At 34.2% G+C, this 15,194-nt stretch overlaps 1 protein-coding gene across 4 annotated transcripts in view; it reads right to left on the bottom strand.

Moving 5' to 3' along the window:
* SYCP1 (synaptonemal complex protein 1) overlaps positions 1-15,194 on the bottom strand; it is a 122,273-nt gene that overhangs the window by 42,399 nt on the left and 64,680 nt on the right. For all 4 annotated transcript variants that reach the window (XM_040471396.1, XM_040471397.1, XM_040471398.1 and 1 more), the window contains 4 exons: positions 9,982-10,044; positions 9,757-9,819; positions 1,446-1,562; positions 915-1,025 (listed from right to left, as the gene is read on the bottom strand). In XM_040471396.1, the coding sequence (XP_040327330.1) occupies positions 915-1,025; positions 1,446-1,562; positions 9,757-9,819; positions 9,982-10,044 (354 nt within the window). The remainder of the gene's footprint in view (positions 1-914; positions 1,026-1,445; positions 1,563-9,756; positions 9,820-9,981; positions 10,045-15,194) is intronic.

Here is a 15,194-nt window from a genome sequence, read left to right as displayed (position 1 = left end):
GCAAAAAAGCTGTCAGAAATTATTAAGGTCAAAAGGACTGGCCAATGAGTTTGAAGAGCCTCCCGCTGGCCAAAAGATAAACAATTTGAGCATCAAGGATTATACTGGATTGAGATATATAAAATATACTTAAATCTATGAGTTCACAATATTTTAAAGTTAAGCTCCACACCCAGCGTGGAACCCAATATGAGACCTGAACTCACGAACCTAAGCTGAGATCGTGAGTAGGATGCTTAACTGACTGAACCACCCAGGCACCCCGAGTTCCCAATATTTTTATGAATTTTGTTAATATTTATTACTTAAATATTTTTAATTCTTGTTGGTTACCTCATAACAATGTTATATTTCACCAACAATTTTTAACATGGATAGATAGATAGATATAGCCTACCTCCTCTCCAAATCTTGAAGGGAATAAAGGTAAATTCCCGTAAAAGAATGACTACTTTTAGAACGTTACTTTTAGAACAAAAAATACAGCATACTCACAAACACAACAAACATGAAGTCTTTCATCTATTTATACCACTGATAAAAATTTGTTTATCCTAATATGTGTTAGCCATATAGATGATATAAATATTTACCAGATACATCTCCTGGGGATGTACTTAAATAAATAGAAGGTGGCTATAAGAGACTACTAGGAAAATTCAGAAGAAAAGTGATTACTTCCATACATCACAGATGACAAAAAGAGAGATTCTACCAAGGAAGTGACACCCGAACTCAGCTTTGTGTAGTTAAGACCCAAACTGTGAGAAATGAGAGATCAAGAATATTCTAGCTGTAATAAGACATTCTTGCATAGTTTTCTGACATATCAGAATGTTATCTTGATTTCATCATTTTATTCATAAATATGGCTCCAATTAATAGTTTTCAATACACAAAAAGGGAAGAGTTACCTTATGTTTTTCCATAAGTGCTACCATTTCAGCTATTTTATGTTGACATCGCTTATCAATTTCTTTCTGTAATTTTACTGCTTCATCAGCTATTACTTTTGCTTTCTCAACCTATCAAATAAAGTGATTCTTAAAATTAATGCACAAAAAACAAATTTAACTTAAATCCAAAGACCATACACACTACTTACATAAAATGCAGAAATCAAACACAAGGATATTAGGAAAGCCAAGCAGAAAATGCATTACTGTTTTGGTTTATTTTAGGGTGTTCTATCAAGTAAGATGACAATATAACACTGTAATGTTATAACCTTTTAATGTTATCATCTTAGTCTTGGCAAAATATACTACTCAGTACTCAAATACTTATAATAACAAAGATATTTTTAAGCTTCATAGAAACTGTCTCATATAAATTTATTAAATATTTTAAAAATCATAATTTAAAAATAAGAATTGCTTTTCTCTTAAAGTGCTAATAAAAATATAGTTTTAAGATAACAAATTTTCAAACATAGTTTTTCCTACCTCTTCCAAAAGATTTTCTTCTGATATCGTTTTGTCTTTAATTTCTTTTTGATAGATGTCAGTCATTTCTTTAAATTTTTGTTTGGCAACTTCTAGTTCTAATTCTAATTTATTGACCTTTGAGCAAAGAAAATAACATGAACATTAGTAAATGCTGTGGATTACTTAAAAATATTCTGTATTCATTTTGGGGTTTTGTGAATCTTAAAAGATTACTTATTCATTGCAATTGTGGTTAGATCATTTTCTTACATTTTTTATACGGTGAGATGTGCTTTATTTTTCACAAAATCTATCTTCTCCCCCGAAGTATGTATGTAGTCTTAGCAAGTAATGTTTTAAAAGCAACCATATATATATTTTTAATCCATTCCTCAGCAATATTTATTTAGTCTCAGGTTTGGGTTTATTATAGTAAGTACTCCATTTGGATAGAACATCCATGTGACTCAAAGAAAAGTCTGCTCTTTTACCAAAACAAAACAAACAGCTTTACTGAGGTACAACTGATACACATAAAAAAAACTACACATAATGTATACAATTTGATAAATTTAGACATATGCATATACCGTAAAACCACCACGATTCAGATGATAGACATAATGCATCACCTCCAAAAGTTTCCTGCTATCCCTTTGTTTTTTGCCATTAAGAACATTTTAACGTGAGATCCTCTTAAATGAATAAGTTCACAATACAGTATTGTTGACTGTAGGTACCATGCTGTACCATCTGCTGCTGTACAGCTGATCTTAGAACTAACTTATCCTACCTAATGGAAACTTTATACAAATTGAGGAACTCTCCATTTCCCCCTACCCCTTGCCCATTCTAATCTCTGCTTCTGTGAATCTGACTCATGCCTCAAAAAAGTGGAATCATGCAGCATCTGTCCTTTTGTGACTGCCTTTTGTTGCTGAATTGGAAGTGTTCTTTATATTCTGAATACTAGATCATTACCAAGTATATGACTGGCTAATATTCTCTCTATCCTGTGGGTTGCCTTTCACTCTTTTGACACTGCCCTTTGATACATTCAATAAAATGTCTACCAACATCCCAACCATCTTTTTGTCAGAAAATATAGAAGCTGATCCTAAAGTTTATATGGAATTATTAGGAACCCTGAATAGCCAAAACAATCTTGAAAAAGAATGATGTTGGAGGACACATACTCATTAATAATTTATAATAAAACTTATTACAAAGCTACAATAATTAAAACAGTGTGATATTGACATAAGATAACATACAGATCAAGGCAATAGAATTGGGAGTCCAGAAACAAGGCCATACAGCTATGGTCAATTTGTAATTTATTTTCAACAAGAGTAACATGACAATTCAATGGGGAAAGAATACTCTAACAAATGTTGCTGAGACAACTGCTATTCACATGGAAAGAAATAAATCTGGACACTTAACCTCGTATCATAAAAAAAAAACCTCAAAACAGATTAAAGATTTAACTGTAATAGCTAAAACCATAAAACTCTTAGAAGAAAATAGGAGCTAACATTCATGGATCTGGCAGTGGATTCCTAGATAGGATACTAAAAGCATAAGCAAATGAGAAAAATAGATTTCATGAAAGACATAGTCTTAAAGAGATTTTCTATAAAGAATTAATATCTCTGATTTCTACTATTTTCATACATTTTGTACAAAAATGTACTGAGTTGGGTAGACATGATTCAAACACAGAAATTATCAAAAGAAAGAGAAACCTGAATTAGCATATCCACCCTCCAGAGTCACTTATTACTTTAGAGCTGAATTAGAAATGAAGAGTAGGTATATGGCAGGGACAGGAATTGGGGAAGGGAGGTATAAGTAATTTATCAATGAATCAGACTGTATACTGTACTCAAGAATCAACCAACTTTAAGATGGAATAGTATCAATATTGATAAATACTTCTGAGTGCCTCTCTTCATTGGTTTGCCCCTTCTGCCCCTCAAATGTAACAAATATCCTTAATATTCATTTTTCCTTGCTCTTCTTTATAGTTCTACTGTATATTTATCTACCAATATTTCAGAGTTGTTTTTGAACTTTATGTAAATGTATGTTTATTTTTCTTTCTTGCATTTTTTTATTCATCAGTATATTTCAGATACTTATGTGTGTAAATACACTTCCTTCATTTTCACTGCTAAACGCTGTTCCATTGTATGAGTGTACTGTAGTGCTTGGTGATGAGAAAGAATGAAATCCAGTCATTTGCAACAACATGGACGGAACTGGAAGCCATTGTGCTAAGAAATATGTCAGAGAAAGACAGATACCATGTTTTCACTCATATGTGGAACTTGAGAAGCTTAACAGAAGACCATGGGGAAAGGGAAGGGGAAAAATAGTTTCAAACAGAGAGGGAGGCAAACCCATAAGAGACTCTTAAATACAGAGAACTAAAGATTGATAAGGGGGATGGGAGAGAGGGGAAAATGGGAGATGGGCATTGAGGAGGGCACTTGTTGGATGAGCACTGGGTGTTGTATGTAAGTGATAAATCACAGGAATCTATCCCCAAAACCAAGAACACACTGTATACGTTGTATGTTAGCTACTTGACAATAAATTATATTTTTAAAAAAATGAGTGCAGGGGCGCCTGGGTGGCTCAGTCGGTTGAGTGTCCGACTTTGGCTTAGGTCATGATCTCACGGTCCATGAGTTCGAGCCCCGCGTCGGGCTCTGTGCTGACAGCTTGGAACCTAGAGCCTGCTTCGGATTCTGTGTCTCCCTCTCTCTCTGCCCCTCCCCCGCTCACACTCTGTCTCTCTCTCTCTCTCTCATAAATAAACATTTAAAAAAATTGTTTTAAATAAAAAAAAAATGAGTGCAGAATTTTGTCAGATGCTTTTTCTGCAATCACTGAAATGATTATATTGTTCTCTTTTATTACTTGATACAGGAAATTACACTGTTTCAAATTTTAAACTACCTTCTCAAGATAAACCTTCACTCGTTCAATGTAAGATAGTTTTCATTACAAGGTTAAATTTACTATTATATTAAGGATTTTATACATATATATTTTTTAATGTTATTTTTGAGGGAGAGAGACAGAGAACAAATGGGAAAGGCAGAGAGAGAGAGAGGGAGACACAGAATCCGAAGCAGGCTCCACGATCCAAACTGTCAACACAGAGCCTGACGCGGGGCTCAAACTCATGAGCACTGAGATCATGACCTGAGTCGAAGTCAGATGCTTAACCAACTGGGCCTCCCAGGCACCCTTATACCTATATTTTTAAGGCATAGCGAAAAAATAAAAGATATTCTTGTAATGTCTTTGCCAGGATTTGGTATCAAAAAAACTAGTTGGGAATTGTTCCCCTTCTATTTTTAGGAAGAGTTCATAGAAGGCTGATATTATTTAAAAAATTTTTTTGAATATACAGTTTTACATTACTTTCAGGTGTACAACAAAGTCATTCAGCATCTCTATACATTATGCTACACACTCACCACAACTGTAGCTACCATTTGTCATCACACAATACTATTAACAATAGTATTACTATGTTCCTATGCTGTACCTTTAATTCCCACGACTTACTCATTCCATAACTAGGAAGCTGTATCTCCTACTCCCTAACACCCATTTTGCCCATCCCCCAAGATGGGTATTATTTCTTCCTGAAGCATTTGTTAGAATTCACCAGTGAGATCTTCCAGATCTGGATATTTCTCTAGGAAATTTTTCATGACGAATTCAGTATCGCTGATATATGGTTCTTTAGATTTTCTGTTTCATTTTGTGTCCGTTCTAGTAAATTAGGTTTTCCAAATTTTCCCATGTCATCTAAGTTTCAAATTTATTGGCATATAATTGTCCATGACATTCCCTTATCTTTCCAATATTTATAATATTTATATTAATGTCCTATTTCATTCTTACCTTTAGTGAGTTTTATTATTTTTGTGATCAATCCTGCTAAGGGATTATCAATTTTAGTAATATTTTCAAAGAATCAACTTTTGACTTCATTGATTTTTTTCATTTTTTTTTTCTCTTTGTCTCTCTTCTGTTTCTTTGATCTCTCTTCTTTACTATTTCCTTTTGTCTACTTTCTTTCGGTTTAATTTGCTCACCTTTTCTCAGTTTCTGAATAAAAACGTGAGTCATTTCTTTTCTAAAACGAACATTGTTTATAAATTTCCTTCCAAAACCTGCCAAATGCATGCCACAAATTTTGACATGCTGTATTTCTATCATTATTCAGTTTAAAATCATTTCTAACTTTTCTTGTGATTTCTTCTTTGGCCTATGACTTATTAGTGTGATATTTAATTTCTAAATATTCAGACTTCTCTAGGTATCTTAAGGTTACTTATTTCTAACTTAATTCTATTGTAGTTAGAGAATATACTTTGTAAAACTTCAATCTTTTTAAACATATGGAGACTTGTTTTATAGCCCAGCATATGGTCTTCCTTGGTAAACATTCTATGTGTCTACAAAATAATTCACAGCTTAACTATAGTGTTCTATAAATGCAAATTAAGTCAAGGTAGTAAATGGTGTTGTTCAGAATTTCTACATTCTTACCAATTTTTTACTAGTTGTATCAATTGCTAAAAGAGGTGTATTATAATTCATTTTAGTTTAAGTTTTTGCTTCATGTATCTTGAAGCTCTGTTATAAAATACAAACATACTCATGATTGTTACATCTTCCTGATACATTAATGCCTTTATCACTGTGAAATGCCCCTCTGGATCTCTGATAATACTTTTATCTTAATCTATTTTGTGTGTTATTAAAACAATCACTCCAGTTTTCCTATTCTTACTGTTTGCATGGTATACAATGTATCTTTTTCATCTTTATTTTCAACCTCCTTGTATCTTTACATTAAATAAAGTATGTCTCTTATAGGTAGCATATAGTTTGGTCTCAATTTTTTATCCAGACTAACAATCTCTGCCTTTCTTTTTATTATTTAGTCCATTGATATTTAAGGTAATTATTGATATGCTTGATTCAGATGTATCATTTTGCTCTTTGCCTTCATGTCATCTCTTTTTTTGTTCTGCTCCTCTTTTGGATTTATCAAAATTTTTTAGTATTCCACTTTTTTGGCTTTTGGCTGGGAGGAGATGAAGGTGCAACTGTCTTTGGTGGTCCCAAATCCAGATTCATCCGACATCAACTGCTGTCACCATGCCAATAAAGTTTGATCCCAATGAGATGAAAGTTGTATACCTGATGGGCAATGGTAGAGAAGGTGGTGCCACATCTGTCCTAGCCCCGAAGATCAGCCCCCTACGTCTGTCTCCAAAAAAGGTTTGTGATGATATCACCAAGGCAACTGGTGATTGGAAGGGTCTGAGGATTACAGTGAAACTGGCCATTCAGAACAGACAGGACTAGATTGAAGTAGTACCTTCTGCCTCTGACCTGATTATCAAAGCCATCAAGAAACTGCCAAGAGACAGAAAGCAGCAGAAAAATACTACGCACAGTGGAAATATCACTTTTGATGAGATTGGCAACAAAGTCAGACAGATGTGGCACCGATCTTTGCTAGAGAACTGTCTGGAACCATTAAAGAGATCTTGGGGACTGACTGCCCAATCTGCGGGCTGCAATGTTGATGGCTGACACTCTCATGACATCAATAGTGAGCAGTGGAGCTAAGCTGGTGAAGAACTGTAAATAAAAATATTTCAATAAAGGATCATTTGACAACCAATGGAAAATTTTTTTTCTTCATTTCATTTTTCTATTGGCTTTTCACTGTTTCTTTCCATTATTTTATAGTGACTGCTCTAGAGAGAATATGTATCACTAACTTATAGTCTACACAAGGACTTAATAGTGTACTACTTCATGTATCATGTAAAAATCCTACAACAAAATAGTTGTATTTACCTTCCTGCCCTTTGAGCCATGGCTGTCATATATCTTATGCACTGTACATAGAATTTTTTTATAGAAGCTGAATACACATTTTAAAAATTAAAAAAAAAAAGAAAAATATATAGCCTTTTGTATTCATTTACATATTTACTGTTTCTAGTACTTTTCATTCCTTCCATTGATTCAAGTTTTCATCTGATGTCATTGTCCTTCAGACAGAAAAAAATTCCTTCAGCAGATCTTTAACGATTAGTACAACTCTCAATGTCCTTATTTTTGCTGCATACAGAATTCTGGCTTGATGGTTTATTTCTGGCACCACTTTACAGATGTCATTCCTTTGACATCCAGCCTTCACTGTCCTAATGCAAGGTCAGCCCTTATTTGTGTCATTGTTTCCCCATATGCAATATGATGTTCTTCTCTGGCTGCTTTTAAGTTTCTATTTTGGGTTTTAGCACTTTGACTAAGATACACCTGCCTAGGTATCATTTTCTGTTTATCTTCCTCTGGATTTGATAAAAGCCACAGATCTACAAGTTTCTGTTTTTTATTAAATGTGGGAAATTTTTCAGAAATCCTTCAAATAACCTTCTTTTGACCTATTCTCTCTCTACCCTCTTCTTAGGGTCTCCAACTACACACTTAAAACCACTTGATATTGTCCCGCAGGCCACTAAAGTACCATTCCTTTTTTTATTTTCTTCTCCATCTTTCTTCTGTGCTTCTCTGATCATTTCTATTGATCCAGCTTCAAGTTCACGGACACTCTCTTCATCCATTTTCAATCTACTACTAGGACACTTGAAGTTTAAGATATTTTACTTTTCAGTTTTAGAATCTCCATGTGATTCTTTTTTAAAGTTTCCATTTATTCATGGAGATTCCCCATTTGTTATTTCATTATAATCATACTCTCCATCTTTGAACACAATTAAAATAGCTACATAAATGATCTTACCTGCTAATTCCATCATCGGGGTCATCTTAGAGTGATTTCCTATTGACTTATTTTTATACTGCTAATGGTTATCTGTGTCATCTTCAGTTTAGGGCTACTATAAGTAATGCTGCTATGAAGATTTTGTACATTTCTCCTGATTCTACCTACAGAAGGCTGATTTATAGGATATATGTATGTTACTTTTCTACATAATTCCAGCAGTTTGAGACTTCTTTTCATTTTTAACACAATGTTTATATATTTTTAATCTCAAATAGTATTACAGGAAGGTGTAATATTTTTGCTTTCCTAGAAAAGGGCCATGTCTCAAACACCGAGAACCACTGTTTTCCATTCAAGACTCAAAAACTATTTGAGTACTGTCAGTTGTTGTTCAAAGACTTGGGCATATGATAACAAATTAGAGCTCTGACATCATGAGCTGACATTCCCTAAATTCAATTTGTTTCTGCAAAATCAATGGTTCGCAAACTTCTTGGGCAGCCAGATAATCATATGTAGAGCTTCTATAAAATGTAGATTCCATGCAAATTGGTGCAGCCACTCTGGAAAACAGTGTGGAGGTTCCTCAGAAAATTAAAAATAGACCTACCCTATCACCCAGCAATAGCACTGCTAGGAATTTACCAAAGGCATACAGGAGTACTGATGCATAGGGGCACTTGTACCCCAATGTTCATAGCAGCACTCTCAACAATAGCCAAATTATGGAAAGAGCCTAAATGTCCATCAACTGATGAATGGATAAAGAAATTGTGGTTTATATACACTATGGAATACTACGTGGCAATGAGAAAAAATGAAATATGGCCTTTTGTAGCAACGTGGATGGAACTGGAGAGTGTGATGCTAAGTGAAATAAGCCATACAGAGAAAGATAGATACCATATGTTTTCACTCTTATGTGGATCCTGAGAAACTTAACAGAAACCCATGGAGGAGGGGAAGGAAAAAAAAAAAAAAAGACGTTAGAGTGGGAGAGAGCCAAAGCATAAGAGACTGTTAAAAACTGAGAACAAACTGAGGGTTGATGGGGGGTGGGAGGGAGGGGAGGGTGGGTGATGGGTATTGAGGAGGGCACCTTTTGGGATGAGCACTGGGTGTTGTATGAAAACCAATTTGACAATAAATTTCATATATTGAAAAAAAATAAAAAAATAAAGTTAAATTAAAAAAAATAAAATAAAATAAAATGTAGATTCCAAGGCTCCACCCCAAAATCTACTCAATCTCAATTGTGGAGGTATGGGTAAGGAATATGAATACACACATATACCACACACGTTCATGTATTTTAAGCTGCTTATATTATTTTAATTCAGCTAAATCACAGACAAGTACTCTATTACAACTAAAAGGATTCCTGTAATCTCAAAAGATAATTTCTGAAAATAACTGCTACAATATGAAGAGTTTAAAATTCCTAAATTCTCATCTACTTACTAGTATTTTAAAAACAAAGAGTCCAAATACCTTTATCTCATAAATATTCAGTTGCTTGCTTTCTGCTGTACCCTTTTTTTTTAAGGCCTTGTTCTGTAAAAAATTAAAAATACAGAATTACATTCAGTGATTCAATTTTGCACTGCCACTGACTTAGACTGAAATTACCAAAGGAAAGAAAAGCATTATTCTCTAAAAGTATAGTGAAAAAAATAGTTTTCCTTTAATAGTTTGATTTTGAGAATCAGTACATACCTCTTGCTGGAGTTCTTCAATACACTTGCTTTTATTTTCAACTTGTTTCCTTAAATTGTTACACTACAAATTATGAGAAATTATAATTATTTTATTCAATATTCCAGTCAAAATAAGTAATTTTAAACAAAAATATTGCATAAGGTAACAAAGAGGTCATTTCAAAAATCATGTGGTTAAGTAATTCCATTAATGTCAAAAATTATGTGATCAAGTATAAATTGTAATGAAGAAAATGTGCCTCTTGGTAAATTCTATACAGAAGGCTGAATTATATTAATTGGATTTTCAAAAGCTACAGCCAGAGATAAGATTAACTGTAATTTGTTCCCCATTATTACTCATTATTCCCCATTTCATTATTCCCCACTCATTATTCCCCATTTCTCATTTCTGAGTCTCTTTTACTTGTTATATTTGGGGAAGGGAAATAATGTGATACTCTATATTCTAGCTACATTCTAATTCCTCTTATCTAAACCACTTTTTTTTTTTTTTATCTCACTTTAAGAGACTATTTCACCTGAGTACACAGGCATGATTGGACCAGGAGGCATTAGGGTAAGAAATATTTGGAGGACCATAAAAGTAGCACAGATTTCTAACCAGTCCTAAGACATTACAACTTTGTAAACTGTCCTAATTTCCATCAAAATAGAAACTCCAAACGGGGGGGGGGGGGGAACTAACCTCTCTTAGCACAAACTATTCTGTTAAATATTTTTACTGCAAAACCCACCTGCAGTCATAGTTAGCTATTATTCTAAAGCTGAGTAATACACGGCACTGTTGTTTAAAGTAACTCATTTATCTCATTTTTAATATCCCCCACCCCCAAACCGTCTACTTCATGGAAGAAAAGTTAAAGAAAAGTGATTTTCACAGCAATTTTACTGGTATAAACATATTAGCAGGTACAACTATTTGTGTATACAATTTTTCCTTACTTCCAATTTTGACACAAAAGCCAGCTAGATACTCTGAACAACCTTCCTGATAATTTAAAAGTAAATGGCTACAAAACAGGTAATCTGCTTACTTGAAATTATAATTTAAAGTGATAATAGTAGGTTTGGGGGTAGCACCAAAACCAGCTAAGGATGTATGTTGAAACTACCTAGGGTAAGGGAGATAGATAAAACTTAGAGCTCACTAAAGGTAAAGAATTCAATAACACAACCCCGCATAAAGCCATAAACTCAAAAGACTACCTACCCTATGAAAATGTAAACAAGAAATAAATCTGCCATACAGAAGGGTACTGTAAGAAAACTTGTCTGTCTTGATGCTAACACTTAAGTGAAAGGTATCAAAATCTTCCCTGAAATTTGTAGACATGAGGTGGCCTTATATGAGTTTATAGGCTGAATTCATGCTATCTCTATTATTTGGAAAAACTTAAAAAAGGAGAATTTAATTTAAAATGGTTCCTGGTGAATAATGCTCCCAAGAAAATCTTTTGGGGAAGATCCCAACTTCAATACAAATCTCAAAGAAATCCCATAGATGAAATTCCAAAGAATCATTAAAAAACACAAAAGAATCAGCAGAAAGAACAAAAAGCAGAATCAGACCTGAAAAGACTTCAAATACTGGTATTCCTAAAAAAAACCTTCTTTATTATTGGCATTACTACCATCCAAAAATTATATACCTTACTAAAATGATAGTGGCATCAAAACTATCAACTTTGAAGTCATTTTGACTGCCCCACCTCACTCTCCCTTCTTTCTGAATAAGCTAATGAAAATTAAAATAACAAGTTTTCATTCCTTTTAAGTTTAAATAATCTCCAAATTTAGGGCTAATGAAGATAAATATATTTGGTAGGATGTCCAAAAATTCTTGAAAAGTATTTAACTATCAAAGTTTTTGAAATCACAGTTCAATTTTAAATAAAATAATTCATGTGCATAGAAACAAAGAATTTTATTCACCAGAATTCTAGGTAGAAGAAAACAGTGTTGCTTATTAGAGGTCAGAACTTCAGAGAGTGAACTATACTTTTCCAGAGGACTACTCAACTATAAAGAAGGTCAAGTTTAGGACAAGTGTGTGGTGAGGGATAGAGAAAGGAAGAGTGAATTGGGATGGACAGCCAGGCAGTAAAAACACTTCATAACTTCACATAAAAAGACAAGAAAATTTTCTGTAGCTCCCTTGATTATAAGAATGAGAGCAAAGTCTAACAATAATGTTTAAAAGCATCTTGCCGCTCTAAAGATATCTGCAACAAATACAGCTGCTGAGAGTGTGAAATCTGGGGAAAGGGAAGAGATAACTAAAGAGGAGTTTAATGAAACTGCTGTTTGAAGCACTGTACAAAACTCCTGAACTAATGGCCTCTTCAAAGAAACCTGCAGTAAAAATCCAAACTTATTCCTTAAAGCCTTCAGTGGAGAATTGAGATCTCTTTCTACAAGACAGTGTAAGGACTCCTCCTAAAGAATCTAGTCATACATATATTGTTACAAAGTCTCTTTTCTCAAAAACATTTTTTGCGATTTGATAATACCTTGTTCTCTAATATCTTCATTTGTTTATCTTTTTTTAAAACTTCACATTCAATGCTGCGAGCCTAAAAAACATTATATGACATCAGATTAAAAATGCTAACAGAATTTTCTTCTATGAGAATCTTATAGAAACGGAATTATAAAACTTAGTCTTATATTTCTACAAAAATATCCATTCTCCCAGTTTATTTCAGTATTCTTTTTTTTTTTAAAAAGAAACTGTCTTTAATGTTCATCATTCTTATCTTGGCCCAATAATCACTTTATATTTTATTAACTTCCCAGTTTACCCTGAAATTTAAAAAAAAAGTTTATTTATTTATTTTGAGGGAGAGAGAGTGCATGTGTGTGCGTATGCACACATACAAGTGGGAAAGGGGCAGATAGAGAGGGAGAAAGAATCCCAAGCAGGCTCTGCGCCATCAGCACCAACCCAAGCCTCAATCTCACAAACAATGAATGAGATCATGACCCGAGCCGAAATCGAGAGTCAGACACTTAACCAACTGAGCCACCTAGGTACCCGCTACCCTGGATTTTTAACAGTTGTCTTGCATACAAATGTTTATAATTTTTTAAATATGTCTTTCACAAACATTTGTTAGATCTGAACCTTGTAACAACCCAATGATAAAGACAGGTCAGGTATTATCATCTCCATTTTAGAGATGAGAAAATAGGCTCAGATAAAGCATGCATGAAACAATATAAATGTCTAAACTAAGGTAGCAGATTGGGGGGAAAAGTGTAATGAATATCAATGCCAGGCAAATATCTGAGAACTACTTACAAACTGGATTCTTTCTGAGAAGCTGTTTCAATAGGTAAATAGAAATCCAACCATGGAAAAAGCTTAAATATGCTAACAACTTGTTTTGCATTTTGGGTTTTTTCCCTTAACTCATCACTAATATCTTGTACACTGATAACATAAATTTAAATTCTTGGTAGAGAATTTTTATTTTAAACACTAAATTCATGTTTTACCACATCACAAACAAAAGGACGGGGGTCTTGAGCCTCCGATGCAAATTTTAAAGCAGTAAATTACATAGCAAGTCTTTAGGATAAGATTAAATTGTTTTTTTCTGGTTGAACGTAGTAAATATGAAACTGAAAGTAAAAAATACGTTTTTGGAAGAAAAAAATATGGGAAAGTCTAAAGAATGGTAGAAGTCCAGCACTACCACTACTACTTCTTATTCATGACATTCAGAGTCTCAATTTCTTTTTTTTTTTTTTTTTAAGTTTATTTATTTATTGGGGGGAGGGGGCAGGGAGAGATGAACAAAGAGGCAGACAATCCCAAGCAGGCTCTGTGCTACCAGCCAGACCCTGATGCAGGGCTCAGTCTCACAAACTGTGAGATCATGACCTGAGCCGAAGTCAAGAATCAGACGCATAACCAGACTGAGCCACCCAGGTGCTCTCAGAGGCTTGATTTCTTAATTCATAACAAGAGGACAAAAGTAAGTTCCAGTTAACTAAGATAACATATATAGAGAACTAGAATGTTCCTGGTACACTGTAAGCCCTTCAAAATATTAGCTCATCTCATCCTTAGTTGAGATGGTCTGACAACTTTCTAAAAGTAAACATGACATTCCTCAGGTCAAACTCTTCAATAACCTCAAATTCCTAAATATAGTTTATGAGACTTTACATAATCTGCCCTCATCTCTCCCAACTTTCATTTTCCCTATCCTCATCTCTCCACTCTCATCTTTCCCTACTCTCTACACTATTACCACAATCTTGAACTCTACCTTTCAACCAAGATGAACTTTTCATAATTGTTTAAATACAAAAGACTCTCTCATGGTCTGTATACAGTGTGTGTATACTTGTAAATTATAACACTCTTTTCCCTGATATATTTACGTCCACCTCTCTGACTTCCACTAATTCCTATTAATCTAAGGTTTCAAATTGAATGTCACTTCTTCCAGGAAACGTATCCTGATTAGATGCCCCGTACAGGCTCCAACAGCATCTATATAGAGGACCTATGTTTTGGTCTGGCCACCATTCTTTCCTGAGAAAACTCTGTTAGTGTAAATTCCATGATAATCCTGCTAAATCCATGTTGTTTGATCGAAGCTAATCTGTCTCCAGGAGTAGGTGGGTAAGTACCTCAGGCTTTGCCAAATTACTCTACCCCTTACCCACCATAATTAATTCAGGAATAAGTAAGTAAACTAAACTAGGCCAAAGTCCTTTCCAAGATTTTTTTTCCAGAGCTTTCAGGACACTTTTTTAAAGCCTTCCAACTGACTCCAGCACCTTTCATATCTCCTCATTCCATTCTTAAAGATTAAAAATATCACTTCCCTAATAACAAATCTTAATTGGGGGCACCTGGGTGACTCAGTCAGCTAAGCATCTGACTTCCGCTCAGGTCATGATCTAGTGATTCGTGAGTTCGAGCCCCACCTTGGGCTCTGTACTGACAGCTCAGAGCCTGGAGCCTGCTTCAGATTCTGTGCCCCCCACTCCCCACTCTCACTCTCTGCCCCCTCCCCCCATGCTCTCACTTGCTCTCTCTCTCTCTCAAAAATATATAAGCATTAAAAAAAAAAAAAAACAAACACTTTAATTGGATCACACATTATCCACCAGAACAAATGAAGTCCAAGCTTGATACCCAGAACAGTGCCTAGAACATGGTGGAATCACATACTTTGTACTATTCCACTT

Source organism: Herpailurus yagouaroundi, unplaced genomic scaffold (genome assembly GCF_014898765.1).
Source record: "Herpailurus yagouaroundi ecotype Mexico unplaced genomic scaffold, PumYag 77, whole genome shotgun sequence".
NCBI classification, from domain to species: Eukaryota; Metazoa; Chordata; class Mammalia; order Carnivora; family Felidae; genus Herpailurus; species Herpailurus yagouaroundi.
The sequence above is the reverse complement of the archived record's forward strand: the minus strand, read 5'-3'. Positions and strand labels throughout refer to the sequence as shown.